At 40.6% G+C, this 17,765-nt stretch overlaps 1 protein-coding gene across 4 annotated transcripts; it reads right to left on the reverse strand.

The window, feature by feature from the left end:
• Nucleotides 1-1,318: 1,318 nt before the first annotated feature.
• On the reverse strand, nucleotides 1,319-17,376 carry ACSL5 (acyl-CoA synthetase long chain family member 5). 4 transcript variants are annotated; one of them, XM_054637097.2, is made up of 21 exons: nucleotides 17,366-17,376; nucleotides 12,044-12,203; nucleotides 11,398-11,506; nucleotides 10,685-10,749; nucleotides 10,504-10,605; nucleotides 10,092-10,191; nucleotides 8,754-8,932; nucleotides 8,087-8,119; nucleotides 7,840-7,891; nucleotides 7,225-7,298; nucleotides 6,705-6,782; nucleotides 6,357-6,491; nucleotides 5,749-5,883; nucleotides 5,580-5,675; nucleotides 4,991-5,063; nucleotides 4,173-4,261; nucleotides 3,976-4,092; nucleotides 3,391-3,534; nucleotides 2,370-2,475; nucleotides 1,927-1,994; nucleotides 1,319-1,534 (listed from the first exon to the last, which is right to left on the reverse strand). In XM_054637097.2, exons 2-21 carry the CDS (start codon nucleotides 12,197-12,199, stop codon nucleotides 1,394-1,396), a joined length of 2,052 nt encoding a protein of 683 aa, XP_054493072.1. In that variant the 5' UTR covers nucleotides 12,200-12,203; nucleotides 17,366-17,376; the 3' UTR covers nucleotides 1,319-1,393. The 4 variants fall into 4 exon arrangements, with proteins under 4 accessions (XP_054493072.1, XP_054493073.1, XP_054493071.1 ...); XM_054637098.2 differs by lacking the exon at nucleotides 1,927-1,994 and having other exon boundaries at nucleotides 2,374-2,475; XM_054637096.2 differs by lacking the exon at nucleotides 17,366-17,376 and having other exon boundaries at nucleotides 1,927-1,998; nucleotides 2,374-2,475; nucleotides 12,044-12,199.
• Between the last annotated feature and the right edge of the window lie 389 nt (nucleotides 17,377-17,765).

Raw genomic sequence — 17,765 nt, forward strand, 5'->3', positions numbered from 1 at the left:
TTTCTGACAAGCACAGTAAGTGACACAATGGTTACCCTAAGATGTCAAGGTCTTTGGGTCCAGACTAGAAACAGAATTAGATCAGTTGTTTTTACTAGTCAAAGCTAGAGCTGCCTAACAGCAAGTGGGGATCTTTTGATAAATCTTACTTTCATTTTGGGATAGCTGAGCAAGAGCATTAAAGAGGGAGAGGAAAAGCCACTAGCTGTCTGAACAAGACAAGGAAGACAATTTTTGTCTGCAGTCGAATTGGCCTAGGAAAACTACAGATAGACCTTCCCCATGTTGCATCCTTGTTAGCACTGCCTTTTGAACTACTAGAGCTGACTACTGCAAGGACAGGGAGGAGCTCTCAGCAGAGACAGCACAGACTGATGGAAGACCTAAGACAGTTTTCATCTTGCTTAAATCATTTTCTGAAGCAGCAGCTTAACACAAGAAAATCTCACATCTTATTTCATGTGGTAAATTCATTCTTTCACCTCAGCCTAAGCTGAGGACAAGGGAAAGAAAATTGTTAGAGGAGCAACTAGACTACAGGAGCAAACCTGGACTACACTACATTATTGCCTCATGTCTGGAGCTGTGGCTGACCAGTGGCAGCATAGGGAACAAGTTCACGTTCTGCAGCAGTTGTGTTCTAGCTGCAGCCATACAGAGCCAGGCAGCTGACAATGTGGTTGCAGCAGAGCCACAAGTAGTTCACACAGGCTTTAATTTGATTGTGCAGTCTCAATTTATTGCATCCTATAACCTTAGGATTGACAGCTAAAGTTTTACACTTATTAGGCTCAAATTAGTAAGTGTATAGGCTTTAACACTGCCATTTCATTTGAAAATGTGCAAAAACTAATCCAGTGCCTCTTAAACAATGAACATTTGCTGTAGACAAATGTATTTTGCAAATGATTACTCATTTTCATTATTAACAACTTGTACCATATGGTCCAGGACTAGGAACAGGAAATTCACTTCTGTATTTGCTAAACAGATGTTAGCATGAATTCATACTGTGTTCAGTCTGATTGCAGATCAGTCCACAACGGGTCACAGTGGAGTTTGTAGTTTCAGCAGGAAAACCAGATTTGCTTTTGACAATGAGAGGTGCAAACAGCTGTCTTTTAAAGGCTGAGGTTCTTGCATGTTACTGCATTTCAGGCACAGTCCAAGAAAGATGGAAGTTCTGGCTTAGCCTAGGCAGTTGATGCTCAGTCCCACAGGATGTTAACACTGCTAGTTGTCAGTTATACTACAGCCATCTTCATCCACAAGTCATTTTTCAAACTTAAATTTATTTAAGTTCCTGTTCCCGTCCACTCAAGCCTGTCTTCACCATAGGCCATGTAGTGTCACTGATTTAACTACTCCATGCAGTTTGAGTTAAACTGGTTATTTACTCCTGAGTAGACGAATAGAGGGCCTCAATCTCCTTCTGGAAGAATTTAACAACGTCTCCTCGCTTTGCCTTCAGTGTTGGCGTCAAGAGTCCATTTTCTACAGAAAACAACTCTGTGTGGATGTACAGGTCTTTAACCTATTAAAAGAAAACCATTTAGTGCATGACACATTAGAAGACAAACAACAGTTCTTCCCAGCTTCCTTGGGCAGGAATTCAGTCCCAGGAGATCCAGTAACTGAACTCGTTTTTTGGCTGACACAGCAAGAGGGTGGAATTCCAGAACAGCCCCTACAGCCTGTTGGGAGCCTCCACTCCATCTCTTGGCAATTACTACAGTTGCCTTTCACAGCTCCTGGTCTCCTGGTAAAGGGACAGGCAGCCAACGTTTCACTGACTGCATCAATCAGGTGTCTGGGGCAGCTGCCTCAGGGCCCCTCCTGGAACAGGCAGTAGCAGGAATGGAGACTTCCCAGCCACTGTGTTAGCAATACAGGTGCTAGTGACAAGCAGGATTTGAAAATACTCACTTGTTCAAAGGATTTAAGGCCAGCCTCTCTCCCCAGTTGGATCATATCATCTAAAATAGCTTTCTTCACTGCCTAGAAGAAACACAGCAGAAGCAGAGTGGGCAAACCTGTCATTCTGTAATTGCAGCTCAAAACCATAACCATTTGCCCAGTCAGGGACAACTGAGGATGGCAAGAATACGTATTTCAACATTAAAGATTTCTCATATTAAGGCCACTACAGAGTCATGTCTCTCTTCTCACTGGAAAAGGAGTAGTGATAGCCCTTGAAACAAGAGACACCTATACTCAGTTCCAGTTTTTGCTGTAAGGGTGCTTGCATGACTCACCCAGCATTAAACCAGTTCAAATTACTGAAAAGAGGTGGATAGAACAAATTCAGAGCAATGTAGGATTGGACTTAGAATTAAATGCTGTCTCTAACCCGCTAAACACAATGCCACTCACAGGGTTTTTGCAGAGCTCTTCAAAGGAACCTTTGACTCCCAGTTTTGCTGCAAATTCTGGAAGCATTTCAGCATCAGGAACCACTATACCTATTAGAAAAGACTGAAAACAAGTGGAAATAGTCAGGCTGAGACCAAGCTAAGGAATACTAAATGTCTTTGTGAGCTTGATGGCGGGCAGTATTTCTATGACAAGTCAAATTTACATTTCCATTCATTTTCAGAGTTTCAAAGGTAGCTATGACGATTTCCAAGTCACTGAGAGTTGTGACAGCAGTAATTGAAGTACTGACACCGTTTGTTATGTGTGCTGAATGGTCCAGCAATTACTTTTGGCTGTTTACAGACTGAAGACTGGCCTCTGCTAGCATAGGTAACACCTCTGGCAAAGGGATGGAGAAACACTTCTGCTGTTCAGAAAGTCTGAGAGAAGTGGGGTTGTTCAGTATGAAAAAGAGAAGGCTCCAGGAAGACTTTTTTGTGGTCTTTCAAAACTAAAAGGGAGCTTGCAAGAAGTATGAGGACAAATTTTTAGTAGGGCTTGTGGCAATAAAACAAGAGGTAATTGTTTAAAACTATAAAATAGTAAATTTATATTAAATACAAGGAATTTCTTTTAAGTGTGAGGGTGGTGAAACAATGGCAGAGGTTGCCCAGAGAGGTGGCAAATGCCCCTTCCCTAGAAACATTCAAGGTCAGGCTGAATGGGGTTCTGAACAATCTAATCTAGTTGAAGGTGTCCCTGCTTATTGCAGGGTGGACTGTTCTGTGAATCTAAACTGCACAGAAGTGACCTGACATACAAATCCCACACAAGTATGTAATTAACCTTTGCCCAGCTTGCAGCAATGCCAGTTTTCACTTGGCAAGTCTGTAGGTCTGAGAACATCTTCCTATAAACTCAGCTCTCTTTGGAACAGATTTTGTTCAAAGACTTGTGCATGCATACATTTGTGCCCTGATCATCCAGAACTCGTAGTGGAAGGAAATCTTGCAGGATACTCCTAACATCACTTACCCTCAGACTTTCCCCATGCACAAAGACCTGGGCTACAGGAGCACTTCTGATATAGACATTTTCTATCTTCTCTGGAGCAATGTATTCTCCTTGTGCAAGTTTAAATATATTCTTCTTCCTATCAATGATCTTCAGCGTTCCATTCTAGAAGTTAAAAGTGGAGGTCATTAGTTCCAAGTCACTGTCTTATATAAGAGAAGATAAATAGGCTTTGTTTAGTTGTATGAAAGGCACATCTGGAACTAGTCTAGAAACTACATACTAGTCTTTGCTTTCTACAGAGAGAAGGGTTTGTGTAATTTCTCCAGTTAGCTCAGGGCATGATTAGACATCGCCTTTATTCTCCTCTGACAGAAACCAAGCCACCTTGTTATATCTCTTCTACAGTGAAGAATAGTCGTAACTATGGGCCTAGGAGGTGTTATTTGATACCCTGTAACCTAATTGGTCTTTGGAGCTTTGACTGGAGTTACCTAGTGAATCTACTGTGTAGGACTTTTATCCTAGAATTCCATCTTTAGAGAATACTGTGAAGTAACAGGAATTAACATGCCAAGAGATGGTTTGTGTTAAGCAACTACTCACTGGCAACCACTTCCCTATGTCTCCAGTGTGGAGCCAGCCATCTTTATCAATTGCTTCTGCTGTCTTCTCAGGATCTTTCAGATAACCCTTGAACACATTTGGTCCTTTAATGCAGACCTATAGCAAGTAGAGAACACTGTTAGTCACCAAGTCTTATGTTTCAGTATTTCTTGACATGCACAGGAGATGGTGCCTACCTCGCCTTCATTGTTAGAAGAGAAGTAGCTCATTTCTTCCACATCATCTAGTTTTATGATATTACAAGCCAGAGGAGCCCCAACATGGCCTAAGAGAAAAAAACAAAAACAAAACAACAAAAAAGGCTGCAGTGATAGTAGATACTTACTGGGTTTGTTCACTGCTTTAACATGAACCAGTATTATTTAAAGGAGTATGGCATCAAATGTTCAAGCAAGTTGTTGCAATGCCATTTTCAGACAGGTAATGTAGGACAAATAGCAGCTAAGTCTTGATGCTTAGAGCACTATTGGTGTCATCTACCACACCAGCCACGAAGCACTGAACCACTCGTGCCTCCTCAGGACCCCCTCTCATAGATCCTGGTATTCATTTGCATTTCATCCTCATTATGCTCTGCAATTACTGTGTTCACAAAGATGATGACTTGAGTCTGAATTTAGAATATCCAGTATTGCTAAAATAAAAGCTAAATCTTCAAGGTCCTTCAGGAAAATAGTCAAGTATCATGTCTAATATTTTTGAGTAAAACATATCATTTAGGAGACAAAGCTGGTTTCTTAAGGCCATTTGGGACGTCTCTATCCAGTTTGCTCAGCTCTCTCTATTCCTTTCCTATATTCTGGAACAAAGTCTAGACTGACCTGTGACACTACACTGGGGTTCCTCATCTGGTTGAGTCAAGAATTTTAGTACCTATTAAACAGACAGGTGACTGCTGCTACCAAGAATCACTTTGAGTACCTACAGCACCTAGGCTTGAGTGCCCCTTTATGTGGACAGCTCTGGGAGACTTCACAAGTCTCAGCTCCCATACCTGTTGTCCAGTCTCCAGGCATTGAGAAAGTGGATCCAGCTGAGCATTCAGTCTGGCCATAAGCTTCAAAGATCTGTGTGAGAAAGGATGAGTATTCCTTGAACATCAAGTCCTTGGTGTGAAAGGCCTCAGTTTTGACTGTGCCCATGCTCAAGTTTTCTTAGGAAGGAAGCCAAAACAACCTTTGCCTTTAAGATATCTTGATCTTATTGGTGTAACCAGATGTTAAGGTTCACCTATTCAAACTTTGCTTTGGTCACTTCATTTTCTGTTCTCAAATGTGCTACATTGGAAGCTCATTAACTGTCAGAATAAGCCACAACACTCAGAGGCAACTGCCTGACTATGAGTGCTGCATGTTCCTATTTCTGCTGCTCCATTCTTCTTCTCAAAGCCTACAGCTTAGTTTTTTGGTAGTGTAGTTTAAAGTGGGCCCTGCAGAATTTTTTTTCCTGTTACAGTTAACTCAGATGAAGCAGTCTGTAAATGCCTGAGACTTGACAGCATTGAGCTGGACCCCAGCTATATCACTGGTCACTCATTTGTGCATAGTCAAACCAGGCTTACTTTTAAAGAAAACTCAGCTTACCTGACAGCCTAATGCTGCTCTAAGAAATGTCAGGACAGAGGGAGATATAGGGGCTGCACCTGTCACCATGATACGCACTCTTCCACCCATGGTTTCCTACAAGTAAAAAGAAGTCATCAGCTCCTCCAATATTACCTTGCTTAGCTCCCTTACACTTGGAATAATTTACCTGAACTTTTTTGAAGATTAGCTTGTCCCAAATGCTGTCATTTCGAATGATGCCCTGTTTTATTTCAGCTGTCTTCATAAACACAGCAAATTTTAACAGGAAATTCTTTAGTGGGGTGTTTGCACCACTCTGGATCTGCAAGGAAAAGTAGTAGTGACTCTTGGGTTTAACTCACATCTGTACATCTCAGTCTTGCCTTATTAAGAGGCACCAAATCTTACTTCAGTGTTCTAGGGCCTGTCTTCACCACTGCAGTACCTAGGAGGTGACTCAAAAGGCAATACTAATTCATGTTACTACTGAAACACTACAGCCATAGCTTTGAGGAACAGGGATCCTGTTAGCTGTGCACTTGATTCATTTGCATTACAAAAGTAAACAAAGTTTTTGTCTCTTAACAGCAACAAACATAGCCCAGTCATGACTGGATATGCTGTTCTTATACTCCCAGAACGCTTTCCATCTCCTCAGAAAGGATTCTAAAACGTTCTTTTTGCTAAGGGGTAATTAGCTAGTGGTGATGTTATGACTTATTCAATACTATTTTGTATTTGTATGCTTGTTTGGATATATGAACACAAAGAACACAGCTAAAATTGCTCACATACCTTGTCATAGACTCTGTTGAGCAGTCTTGGTACAACTGGAAATAGCGTTGGCTTCAAGGTTTTCATGTCATCTGTTAGCAGCTTGATATCTCCTTGGAAGAAGCCAACTTTTGCTCCACAACTGTATACCACAGTCTAAAAATTGACCAGACTAACCTTAGTCAAGCAGAATTCCTAGCTTCACTAGCTATAATTATTAGTCTATGAAAAGCAGCATGATTTCCAGTGCCCAGTTATTACAAAATCGGGAAAGTTATTGTGTGAATAGGTTTTGAGGACATACACATTGCTAATGTCTTTTACAATAATTTGGTTCATAAAAGCTCAGATACATATATCTGTACATACCTGCACAACTCTCTCAAACATGTGAGCCAGAGGAAGATAGGAAATGACAACATCTGAACTTGTACACTCAATTGTGTTCTAGAGGGAAAGGAAGTAGAAGTAGGTTAGCATTTTCTATGCCTACCTGAATTACTTTTACGTAGAACGTAAATAAAATTGGGATCATTATGAGTACTTTGAGACAGACACTTTCAATGACTGAAGCAACTCAGTCTCATCCATCACCTCTTCAAGATTTGCAGCTGTCACTCAGCCACACTAAATCAAAATTAGTTTAATGTTTTGGCAAATCTTGAAATAGATGGTTTAGTACTCTTGGTATTTAGGACTGACTCATTCTAGAATAACTTCTATGTACAAGTTCTTGTTCAATTCAGACCAAGTTTCTTGCAGTAGTGTTGTCTCATTGAAAAAGGGGCACTTAGGAAAGCATCAGTTTCTGGGAGTGAATGGTTTACAGAAAATGCCCACAATAAAGCTGGTTTCATGACTGAGGGACATATCCTGGAAAGCAGCTTACCTCTGTGCATCTAAGGAAGGCAGCAGCATTTGAAACAACATTCTGATGTGTCAGCATGGCTCCTTTAGGGTTACCTTTGGAGAGATCAAGCAAGGTGAGCTGTGGCTCTGACTGCTTCTGCTGGCAGTTCCCATGTCTAGTTTGGCTCAGCTTGAACTATCTCAGTACTAGGCTCAGTCCCAGCAATTATTCTCATGAGAGATCACAAATATGCCTCATCTTGAGTGCTTTCAGCTATGGATGTTACATAAAGGAGATGGATAGTGAAACAGCAGAGCAATTGGGAGTAGCATAGAGAATGCTGAAACAAGATTTTTGCTTTAGCCCCTGAGGACCAAAATACACAGTTGAACAACCAATCTCTTGAACATTAAGGCTGCATTTTTCATAGGGTATGATAGCATGAATTTGGCTTTTCTTGCCCCCAGTTTTAAGAAGCTTTATCACAGTGCACTTCACTTGTAATAACAATATCCCAAGTAAAACTGCAAGAGCAGTTTGACATTGCTCTAATTTACTGGTTTACTTCCATGTTCATAGGATTTCTTTACTTTTGTGCAGGGAAGCTGCATGGGGAGGCTCTTTCAGTGGGGAAGCATCACTATAAATTCTTACCTGTGGTTCCACTTGTAAAACACACAACAGAAAGATCTTCGGGCCTAGGAGGCTAGAGAGAAAAAGCCACATAAAGTCAGCGTGAGGTTATGATGGTTATCTGTAACTACATACAATTCTTAACTGTCATGAATCAGGAATTCTGGGTCACAAAAAAATCTGCCAGCCTCCTCTACTAGCAGCATAGCCAGAGTTCTTTCCAGAGACTAGTTTTACAAGTCTTTAGGTGTTTCATAGAGATACTTACAACTGGTTCTCTGATGTTGTTTTTTCCCAGCTCCTGTGTTAGAAAAAAAACACAGTTTAAGAGATGTGCACAATAGGTGAAAAGATAATTGCATTTCAAATGCAACACTTGTTTTACTACTTTGCCTCTTGATACTCTATCTTATTCAAACAGAAACCTCTTCCTGAATCCAATACACAGAACTCTGAAAAACTGTCTGCTGCAAGTGTGGAAAGGACACATTTGAATGTGTGGAAAGTGATCAGAACTACTTTAGGAATGTGGAAGTCCTGAGTGGAGAGGTTTCCTTTTATGTAGGCCACATCTCTTTACATGTATGCAAGCTTAAGCCTGGTATTGGGATGTCTATGCAGCCAGTAATTTGCACTTACAGTTCCAATTAGATTCAACTGCCAGCTTAGAAGCCAAATAAATCCTGTTACAACAGGATCACAAATTAAGCTAAGCAAGTCTTGGCTGTTCACAGCACATGGGCACAACTTTAGTCAACTGTTTCAACTCTGCAACTCTGTTTAGCTAAAGATATCAAGTTTCAAAATGACTGCTCATTAAGATGTCAGGTACAGGCATGACAACTGGGTAATGCTTACATTAAAGTGTCATTGCTGCCACAGAAGATCAAGATGTTTAAGCTGGTAAAGTATTACAGAAGCCTTTATCCACCTACCTCAACCTCCTGCAGTGACAGAATTTCAATTCCCACTTTAGCTCCTCTGTCCTTGAGCTCTTTATCAAAGAGATCCATGAGAACAATAATCTTCAGACATGGGGTCTTTTTGTCCTCACAGTTCTTAAGCAAGACCTCTGCCTTTGCAGGCGTGTCACAGATCACCACGCTTATGTCAGCTACAGAAAAGAAATTATCAGAAGTCTGTTTAGAAGACATGAGGCCAGTGACAGCTCAGCAGCACATACTTTAAGAACATATCATTGGTTTGGTGCCATTTGCATTTGTTTATATGGATTCAGTGGCTGGCTTACAGTGCTGAGAAGGTTCCTCCTACCATACTCAACTGATTGGGCAAACCTGATGTCCTGGCAGTATAAAGTGAGGGCAAATGCTGAAGAGCTGAAAAGAAATATCATTGCTCATAGTCAAGATGGGCATTGAAACTTTTGGTATTGCCATGATATTGTTTAGGTTTAGCCATCTTCCTTAAATCAAAAGAAATTTAAGCCCAATTGAAAGAGGTAGCTAAAAATAATGAGTTAATACTTCAGCTTCCCTGTAGATGCAGTTACAAAAGCCTTTTCCTTTAAGTTAGCAAAGGACCTGGATTTGCTTGAGCCTGCCAGTTCCCAGTTAGATTGGTAAATTACAGCTGTGTAATCAATCCCAAAACAACACCTGTTTCCAAGATTCACCACCATAACTCTTGAAGTGGTTTTGCTTGGCAAATCCTATTTTTGGGATGGATACCAGATCACTGTAACAACAGTGGACATTTATTCCCCCATATCTCTCCTAAGACTGGGGGAAGAAAGTCTGAAGATTTATTTAACTTCCTTGCCTGTTTATTCCATGTTCGCCTGCTGGGTGTTGTTTCTGTAGAACAGGCAATAGCCAGATAGATTTAACAGATTTAGGCAAATCTTTACCCTTCCCTCCTCCACTCTTTTCATCCTACAGACATATACAGACAGACATATAAATCTAGTCTTAATTTACATGCAAGTCTGGCTGCATTCTCTGTTTGTTTGGCAGTGTGGGAGTTCAAGATTGCAAAATCTCAAATAGCAAATAGTTGAGCACTGATTGCAGAATGATCCACAGGACCTAGCAGATCCTTCAGTGGTCTTGCAATCAAGACACTAGGAGACATAGAAAGCCCCCTGGATTCTTGTTGGCATTGAACCATGTGCCCTGCAAAGCAGCTTCACTAAGTGTCTATAAGAGCAGTAAGGTTAAAGCTACTCTGATTTTTGCAAATTCCCTTGAACTTAGCCCTCCCAAAACAAAGTTTCCTAGAAAAATCCTTATGAAAGAGTGGAAGTCAATATTTACCTTTGTTAACAATATATACAATGGCCTCTGGTCCCAGAGTGTCGTAGAGTGGAACAGCAACCATTGAGTAGGTGTAGCAGGCATATTCTGAAATGATCCACTGAAAAGAGAAAACAGCACAACTAAGGAAAACTAGGAGCCTTCAAGACAGGATTGCCTACAGACTTCATACAGCTTGACAAGCCCATGCACTTGGTAGTGGGGGGTATGGAAGGAGCACACCCATGAGAATAAGAGTTGTGAGAGGTCATTGTATTACATGCTTGGAATGGTATGTGCTCAGTCAGTAAAAAGGGAATTGGAAAGGAAAAGTGATTGTTCCTGATGTGGCCTGAAGCTATTTAAACACAGACTCTCCTCTCGCCCCAAGGCGTCAAAATAGTGCAGGAAAGAATACACAATTTTTGCTTACCTCTGGCCTATTCTGAGCAAAAATGCCAATATACTGGCTTGATGATGGTTGGCATCCTTTTTGCAGGAGTCCCGATCCCAGGTATTTAGTTCTGTCTGAAACCTGCAAGATAGTTATTCCCCCACTTTAGTGTTACAAGGCAGAATCCCCAATTAATTCATCTGTCATGTACAATACTCACCTGTTTATATGTCAGCCACTGATAAGGTTGCTTGGGTTTCCTGTAGCCTAGACAGTCACCATTTCCTAATGAAAGAGTTCAGAAAAGCAATTTCAAAGCTCAGTACTGAAGTTGCATAACACTAAACACTTGAAGTGGGAAATGTTTTCTGTCAGGCATTCAGGGAACTGCATGGAGAGCAGGTCAGTGTCCATAGTTAAGCACTTTGCCCAAACCAAGGCTGTAAGACTGTTAGCTTTATCCTTACAAGCAATACTTCTAAGATCTGGTGATATTTGTTCAATTGCACAACCCATGTGAGGTTGAAATAGCTTGCAAACCATCACACATTTCCATGCATAGGACTTGTGAAGTGACATGCACAAATTCATATCTGTTGTAAACAGGCAGTAATTTCACAGGAAAACTCACATCATAAGACAAAGGAGAGGTGTTTCCCCCCCAGTTCCTCTGATGCTTCGTATCTGCTGACTCTTGACTGAACTCTACCATCTTCAGCTTCTGGTATTTGTTCCTGCCCAGTCTCCCAAATAAGACTAGTACTAAATTGGGACAGGGAGAAATATGGTCACTTGTCTCTCCACCCCACAGAAGGTTAGAAGAGCTGTTGCTAGCCTGCATTATTACCACAGCCAAGACACAAGGAAAAGGATCTTGGAAAAATTTTGTTTATTTGTCATAGACAAGTACTAACTACCAGATGCAAAGCTTACCAGAAATACTCACTCCTCTCTGGAAAACTTCATACAGGGTTTTAGCATCTTCAAAGTAATAAGAAAGCAGGTTATTATCTGTCAAGAGTGCAGCTCTTCTGGCTCCTCCCTAGGAACAGAGCATGGTTATGAAACAGTGCAGACCAGATAAAATATCATTTGTTCCATTCCCTCATCAATCCCATTTAAAGCATTTCAATAGCATTGTATTGTTAGGGAAATCTTTTCCCTTCCTGATTTTGATCTACTCAGTCACATGCAGAGGGATTTTCTAGATGGCCCACCTTTATGTTGAGTTACAGGTTATTGAGAGGCCTTGACTGAGTGCTACCACTTCCCTTGTTACATGAAGTCTAGCACCAGTTTCAAAGCTGATGCAATGCATTCAAAATACAAAAGGAAAGTCAGTGACAGCCAAAGCCATCTGGTAAAAATCCCACCTAACCCTGGTTGGAACAAGCTGCTGTTTCTCATCTTAGCATCTTAAGATCTCCCATCTCCCCACTGTGCTTTTGAGTTGTACACCTGGGAGAGAAGGCTGTGCACATCGGACAGGAGAGCTTCCACTGACACCCAGAGTCAGAATGGATCAGTATTCAGATGAAGCTCCAAAACAGACCATGCCCACAAGCAGAGAAAGCATTACCTCAATCCCTATCGACTGCTTGTTCAAGTCAACAGGAGGTAAAAGGGGTTTTGGCCTGCTTATCACCCACAGGAAGATGACAGCTCCAAATGCAATGAGACTGATCAATGCTGGTGTTGGGAGCGGTGAGAACAACACTTGAAGTATCCAGATCATTGTACTGGATCAATGGAGCCAGAGCTGAACCTGAAACAAATAGGAGGTTTAGTAGACTTGAGTTAGAAGCTTTAATTACCTATGAGCCATGGTTACTTAAGTAGCTTGTTAAATAATACTGCAAATCATTTCAGCAGTTTGCCCCTGGAGAGTCCTGGTACAATAGTGAAGCACATTTATGCAATGCTTTAGGCCTCTTAAGAGATCTTAAGTCACCTGTCCCCATAAATCTTAATCTATGCTGCATCCACCTCCACAGAAAGCCAAAGCCTGATGAAGTCAGACAAGGAACAAATTCTTTCCATCCTTAAGTAAAAAAATCTGCCTGAAGAAAACCAGTATATAATTTCCCAAATATATCTCCCCAAGTATAACTAAAAAATGCCTATGGTTCAGTGATGTGAATTGTGGAAGTAAGAAAATTCCTCAATATTGTTAGTGTTCAATAGGAAATGGTTTTGCTGAAATAGGAAGATAAATTATATGTTTGGTACATCTACATATATGTCTGCAGGACAAACAGTATATTCACTGTCAGCTGCTTTTCCTGGTCATGCCAGACAAATATTTCAGAGAGTGACAGTGTGGTCAGCCAAAAAAAACACCAGCACAAATCAAAACTGTGAAAGCCACTTTCCACTAGGAAGTGGTCACCTGGAAGTCAATGTGTGCAATAGAAGTCAACTGGGAAATACAGAAACAATTCTGCTGCTTGTATTCCCCAGGTTATCTTCCATCAAGGACAGGGAAGCAAAATCTGAGAATGCAGACTTTCTTGTAAGACACAGAGACCTGAGCTTTTTTCCTTAGAAACAAGCATTTCATCTCCAAAATGTTCTGACGTGTTTTAAGATTGAATTGCCAAAAGGAAGGACTGCTTTCTGTCTGAATCAGCTCAGATATCAGCAACTTGTATTTGCTAGTGTCTAAATATCTATGCAGGACACACCACCGCACACTTTGCAAGATGAACAACACTCTTTCAAACTCCTTCATACAGAATCAAAGGAACCCCATCAGTAGATAATATGTCATCTATCAACTAAATCCCTGTACAAGAAGAATACCAGGAGTCCTGATGCAATGAGTTCCAGTTACCTTTTAACTATAATTCTAATGAAGTTGAAGGTATTTTACAAACCAAGAGTAAGTTCAGACAGGACCTGAAGTCAGAATTTGAGTGTCTGAGCCCAGACTGCTCATTTAGATTACCCATATCTATTTTACAATTTTGTAGTTTCTAGTGGCAGGGTCAATCAGCAATCCTGGTGTGTTCTCTGGTAAAAAAGGCATGCTCTGCCTGCTCTGCATCTGAATAAGAAAGGGTATCTCAGAGGCTTTTCAGCTAGTCCAAGCTGCCAGATGCACATCACCTACATATCTGAGAAATACCAACTCCCTAGTCCTCTTTCCTACTCTAAACCTTAGTTGCCACATGCCCTTCAAACTCCTGACCTTGGCTTCAGAGTCCAAAAAGATTGTGCTACAGCCTGAAAGGCAGGAACTGCCCTTGGGACTACTGATAGGCAATTCCAGTCACTGGGCATATTGATCCTGTGGGAGCACAAACCTGTTTGTACACAGCATATCACTCATCTCCCTTTGGACCTTTATCAATTGAGCCTGGATTAAAAAAAAAAAAAAAAAAAAAAAGCAGAACCTAAATCCAGGCCTGCTGATCAAGTTTACATTCAGGACAAAGCTACTTAGCAGTTTAGGTTTAGCACTGCTTGGTTTGGAAAACTGAAGATTATTAATTAAGTGAATTTGGTAATCAGCTGTTCTTGGCACTATATATATCTGGACCATTATTGGAGCAGTTAGCAAGCAGCTTTCTGCAGTGATTAAACTGCATAGGGTTTGTGGTTTATATTTCCTCTTTCACTACCATGAGCAAGACACTTTTTTACAGCATGAGCACTGAGCAGCTAGGTAGAGGCATTTCCATTCTCCATCATGAAAGGTGGAATATACAAACTCTATTCCTTTAGCTCAGAGCCCACTACTAAATCCAAGTGACAGAGCAAATCACATTTGCACCATTTGTATGTCGGAAGCTTTCTAGACTGACTAAGGAGTTCACACTCACTGCATTTCACATGACTCTTCCCTGGTCATTTTTCAATCAGCAGTGAGAGAACAGAGCTATATGCAGGTAACCAGAGACACCACAGGCCTGTACAGCTGCACCAGTTTTATTGGCTGAAGTGTGCTCTCGTCTGCTTATTTTAACAGTACTTTTAAGATGATTTTACAGAAACCACGAATGATAGGTTGTTTTTAAAGTATCATGCTAGAGTTAAGAAACAAAACTATCTTATTTATGGCACCAAGTCCTCTTCTTTAACTTATTTATATGGCTTACCATTAACACTGTCTGACTAGGTCAGACAGATCAGAGCAGTTGTCACAAATAGCTACTGTCTGTTACATGGACTTATTGGACAGAAAATTTACTGAAGACATTTGTCTGACCTTTTTGTGACAAGGATCAGAGAACCCAGTAACCCCAAATGCTCCATGCAGCAGTAGACAAGTCACTGAAAATTTTTCCATCAGAGTATTTCCCTATTCTCACTGACTAACATGCAAAGTACCTTGTACCAGGACATGTAAGAGGACTGAACATCAAACCCTGAAGGATATGATTTTTTTGCTTGCAGCAAAGAACTCAAAGTCCAGAGAGAACACCTAATCAAGAAATGATCATTTAATAAAGCAAAACTTTTGCCTTCAGTTTCTGCCTTTCTGAAAAAGGCTTTCACAAGCCTTTTGCATAAAGAGTAAAGGAAAGATCAGGCAGTAGTTTAATCCCATTGCCCACCCAGCATACCTGTAGGGAGTCAAGGATGATTTTCAATTATATTTGAATGAATTTTTCATTTAAAGAAAGACCTGTTGACAAATTTCTTTAAAGTCTGGGAAGTATTATATGCTCATTAACTTCTAGGGTTTGGTGGGTGTTTGCAGTAACTTTGAGTCTTCATTAGCCCTCTTACAGCCTTGACTGAAACTACATATGCAGGACTTTGCATATATACCCTTTAAAGATAGAGAGCTTAGTGTTGCATATAAAAAAGTACAGATGCACAAAAACACAGATCTAGGTAATACAAAACAATGTTTTTCATATCTGAAAAACTATTTTCAACACCTTTACTTTATTAATAGAATAGTGACCATGTTTTCTTTTACTTTCCAACAATGTTTCCACAAAAGGGCTTTAGTTTCTTCAGTCAAAGCACATAGGGTGTGTTAATCTGTGGCAAGAGATTGTCAGCAAATTTGTCTCAATTCCCAGAATTAGGACAGTTGTTTCCTATGCCTAGAGCTTTTACTGTAACTATTTGTCAATCCAAGTAGCTGCTAATTTATCACCTCTGGCATCATCCAAATGCCATTTAATCCTGCTGCCATCAAAACAGAAAAGCCAGAGAGAGAGCAGGAATCTGTACTTGATAGACCTTCCTGTCCATAGTGAGAGAACAGCTGCAGCCTAAATCTGTGCTATGGAACAGCTACAACCAGAGTTCATCCCACAAATCCAAGTGCCCCTGCATACATAATACCTGATCTACATCAATTTAGTGAAAACTCAGTGCAGAACAAGAAAAAAAAAACAAAGCATTTTGGACAGACACCCACTTCCACTGCAGGGTAAGTCTGAGCACCAGTTGCCTTTCTAAACTTCAGAGGGGTCAGAGGTGGAGTGTCTGACACCCCTGAGTTCTGAGGGCTCAACTCCCAGGGACACAAAATGCACAGGATGTCTCAAGCCACCTGTTAAACTTCTTGTGCAATTAGATGCTGGACAGTTGAAAGTGTACTTAGGTTGTCTGCCCTGATCAATGGTCAATGGGATAAGATTGACCCACTAAAGCCCCAGAGTCAAAGGCTTCATTTTTATCAGAAGAGATTACAGGGATACCATTTACAGCCTTGAGTTCAGGAGTACACATTCTCATTTCCACTGTACCTCCCCCTTTACAGCTATTCCTTCATTACCTAAAAGGAATTAAAGTTATTCTCTATCTTCTCCACGTGAGATTCTCTCCACTGGAAAGTGGCTGATCTTTGTACTTTTGATTACATAAATATGAAGAAAAATCAGTGTCATCTCCATTGCAAGAGTTCATTATGGACAACAATGCAACCTCTGATACTTGCACAATTTTGGAAGCAACAGTCTGCACTGCCTGGGAGAATGTCTTCTGCAGTTATGTACTTTGCATCAAGTTTGCCTAAGCTTTTGGCGTGATCATGACATCTTTTTTCTCATCATTAGTAAGGCAACACTGACTGTTTACAAGCAGGAAAAGTGGAGTACAGCCACCTACACTAATTAGTTACTTAACCATCAGTAACTCACTCTTTCCACCTGCTTACACAGTGCAGCTCTTGCCTGGTGTCGTCCTGCAGACGTGAGCCACTTTGCCAGTTCTTACTCCTTGGAAACTTTGTATTGCATATTCCTCCTTGATGCAGCTGAAGTCTTGTGTTCCACAGGGTTTAGGAACATCAAACTTTGAGCATCCAGAGGGAAGTTAAAGCACAGAAGCTCAGCAGTGATTGCTGAGCAGAGCCATGCAAAATACAAAGCAAAATGCTCAGTAACCTGCATTAAGCCCAGGATATGCTTCAGTGAGGCTTTGCTTTTAGAGTACCTCTTCAGAGAGTCAGAGCCAAACAGTTCAAGCACTCTTAGCTGAGAAACACCCTGCTAGAGGGTGGGAAAGGACAAGGCCTCAGTAACTTTCAGGAAGCAGAGTGCTGTGGTTTCTGAGCCTTGCTGATGAAACCAATTGAATTCAAGCTTTCAGTATGTTTAAATAGAAAGAACATTTTTTTTTACATAAGGAATTTTACTGTCCTGGATATTACTGTCTCTCCATCAGGAGGGCAACAACATCATGACACTACTTAGTACTAAAAGTTTTTTTCGCAGATAAATTGAAAAGCCAATATTTCATATAGTCTTTATATCAGATTTTCTCTTTGAAACTACCTACTCAGAAACATGCACAACTGGCCCTTTGAAGCTTTTAAGAATTTAAAATACACTCAGTATAGCAGGTTCTGTTACTGTTTATCCTATTGGATAATACAGGTTCACTCTTGCAAAAATGCAAGAAGTGCCTCAAAAAAAGTGCATTCATGCATCAAAACTATATTAATAGGAAGTTTTCTCTAGTGATAGGGCATGGTTTTAAGAGCAAGGACTTAAGCTTGACTTGAAAATTCAAATAGAACTCCTAAGAAAATTAGAATATTATCACTAGGCACCTTAGCCACACAGAGAAAAGGTAGCACTTAAAGTTTCTAGATATTAATGTCCATTACTTCATATTATCACAGCACTTCAATTATGAAGAGCAAAGAACAAACACATATCTGAACTTAACTCAGCCCAAGGTCCACATTTAACTGATAGCACACTACCAGAGATTTCCTAGGAGGCTCCTGAAAAACTCATTATCTTGAACCCTGCATCTAATCACGGCACTTGCACATTGGATTTACTAAAGCCCATGTGAGTAACAACAAGCAAATCATGAGCAATAAAACA

This window comes from Agelaius phoeniceus, chromosome 9, assembly GCF_051311805.1.
Source record: "Agelaius phoeniceus isolate bAgePho1 chromosome 9, bAgePho1.hap1, whole genome shotgun sequence".
NCBI classification, from domain to species: Eukaryota; Metazoa; Chordata; class Aves; order Passeriformes; family Icteridae; genus Agelaius; species Agelaius phoeniceus.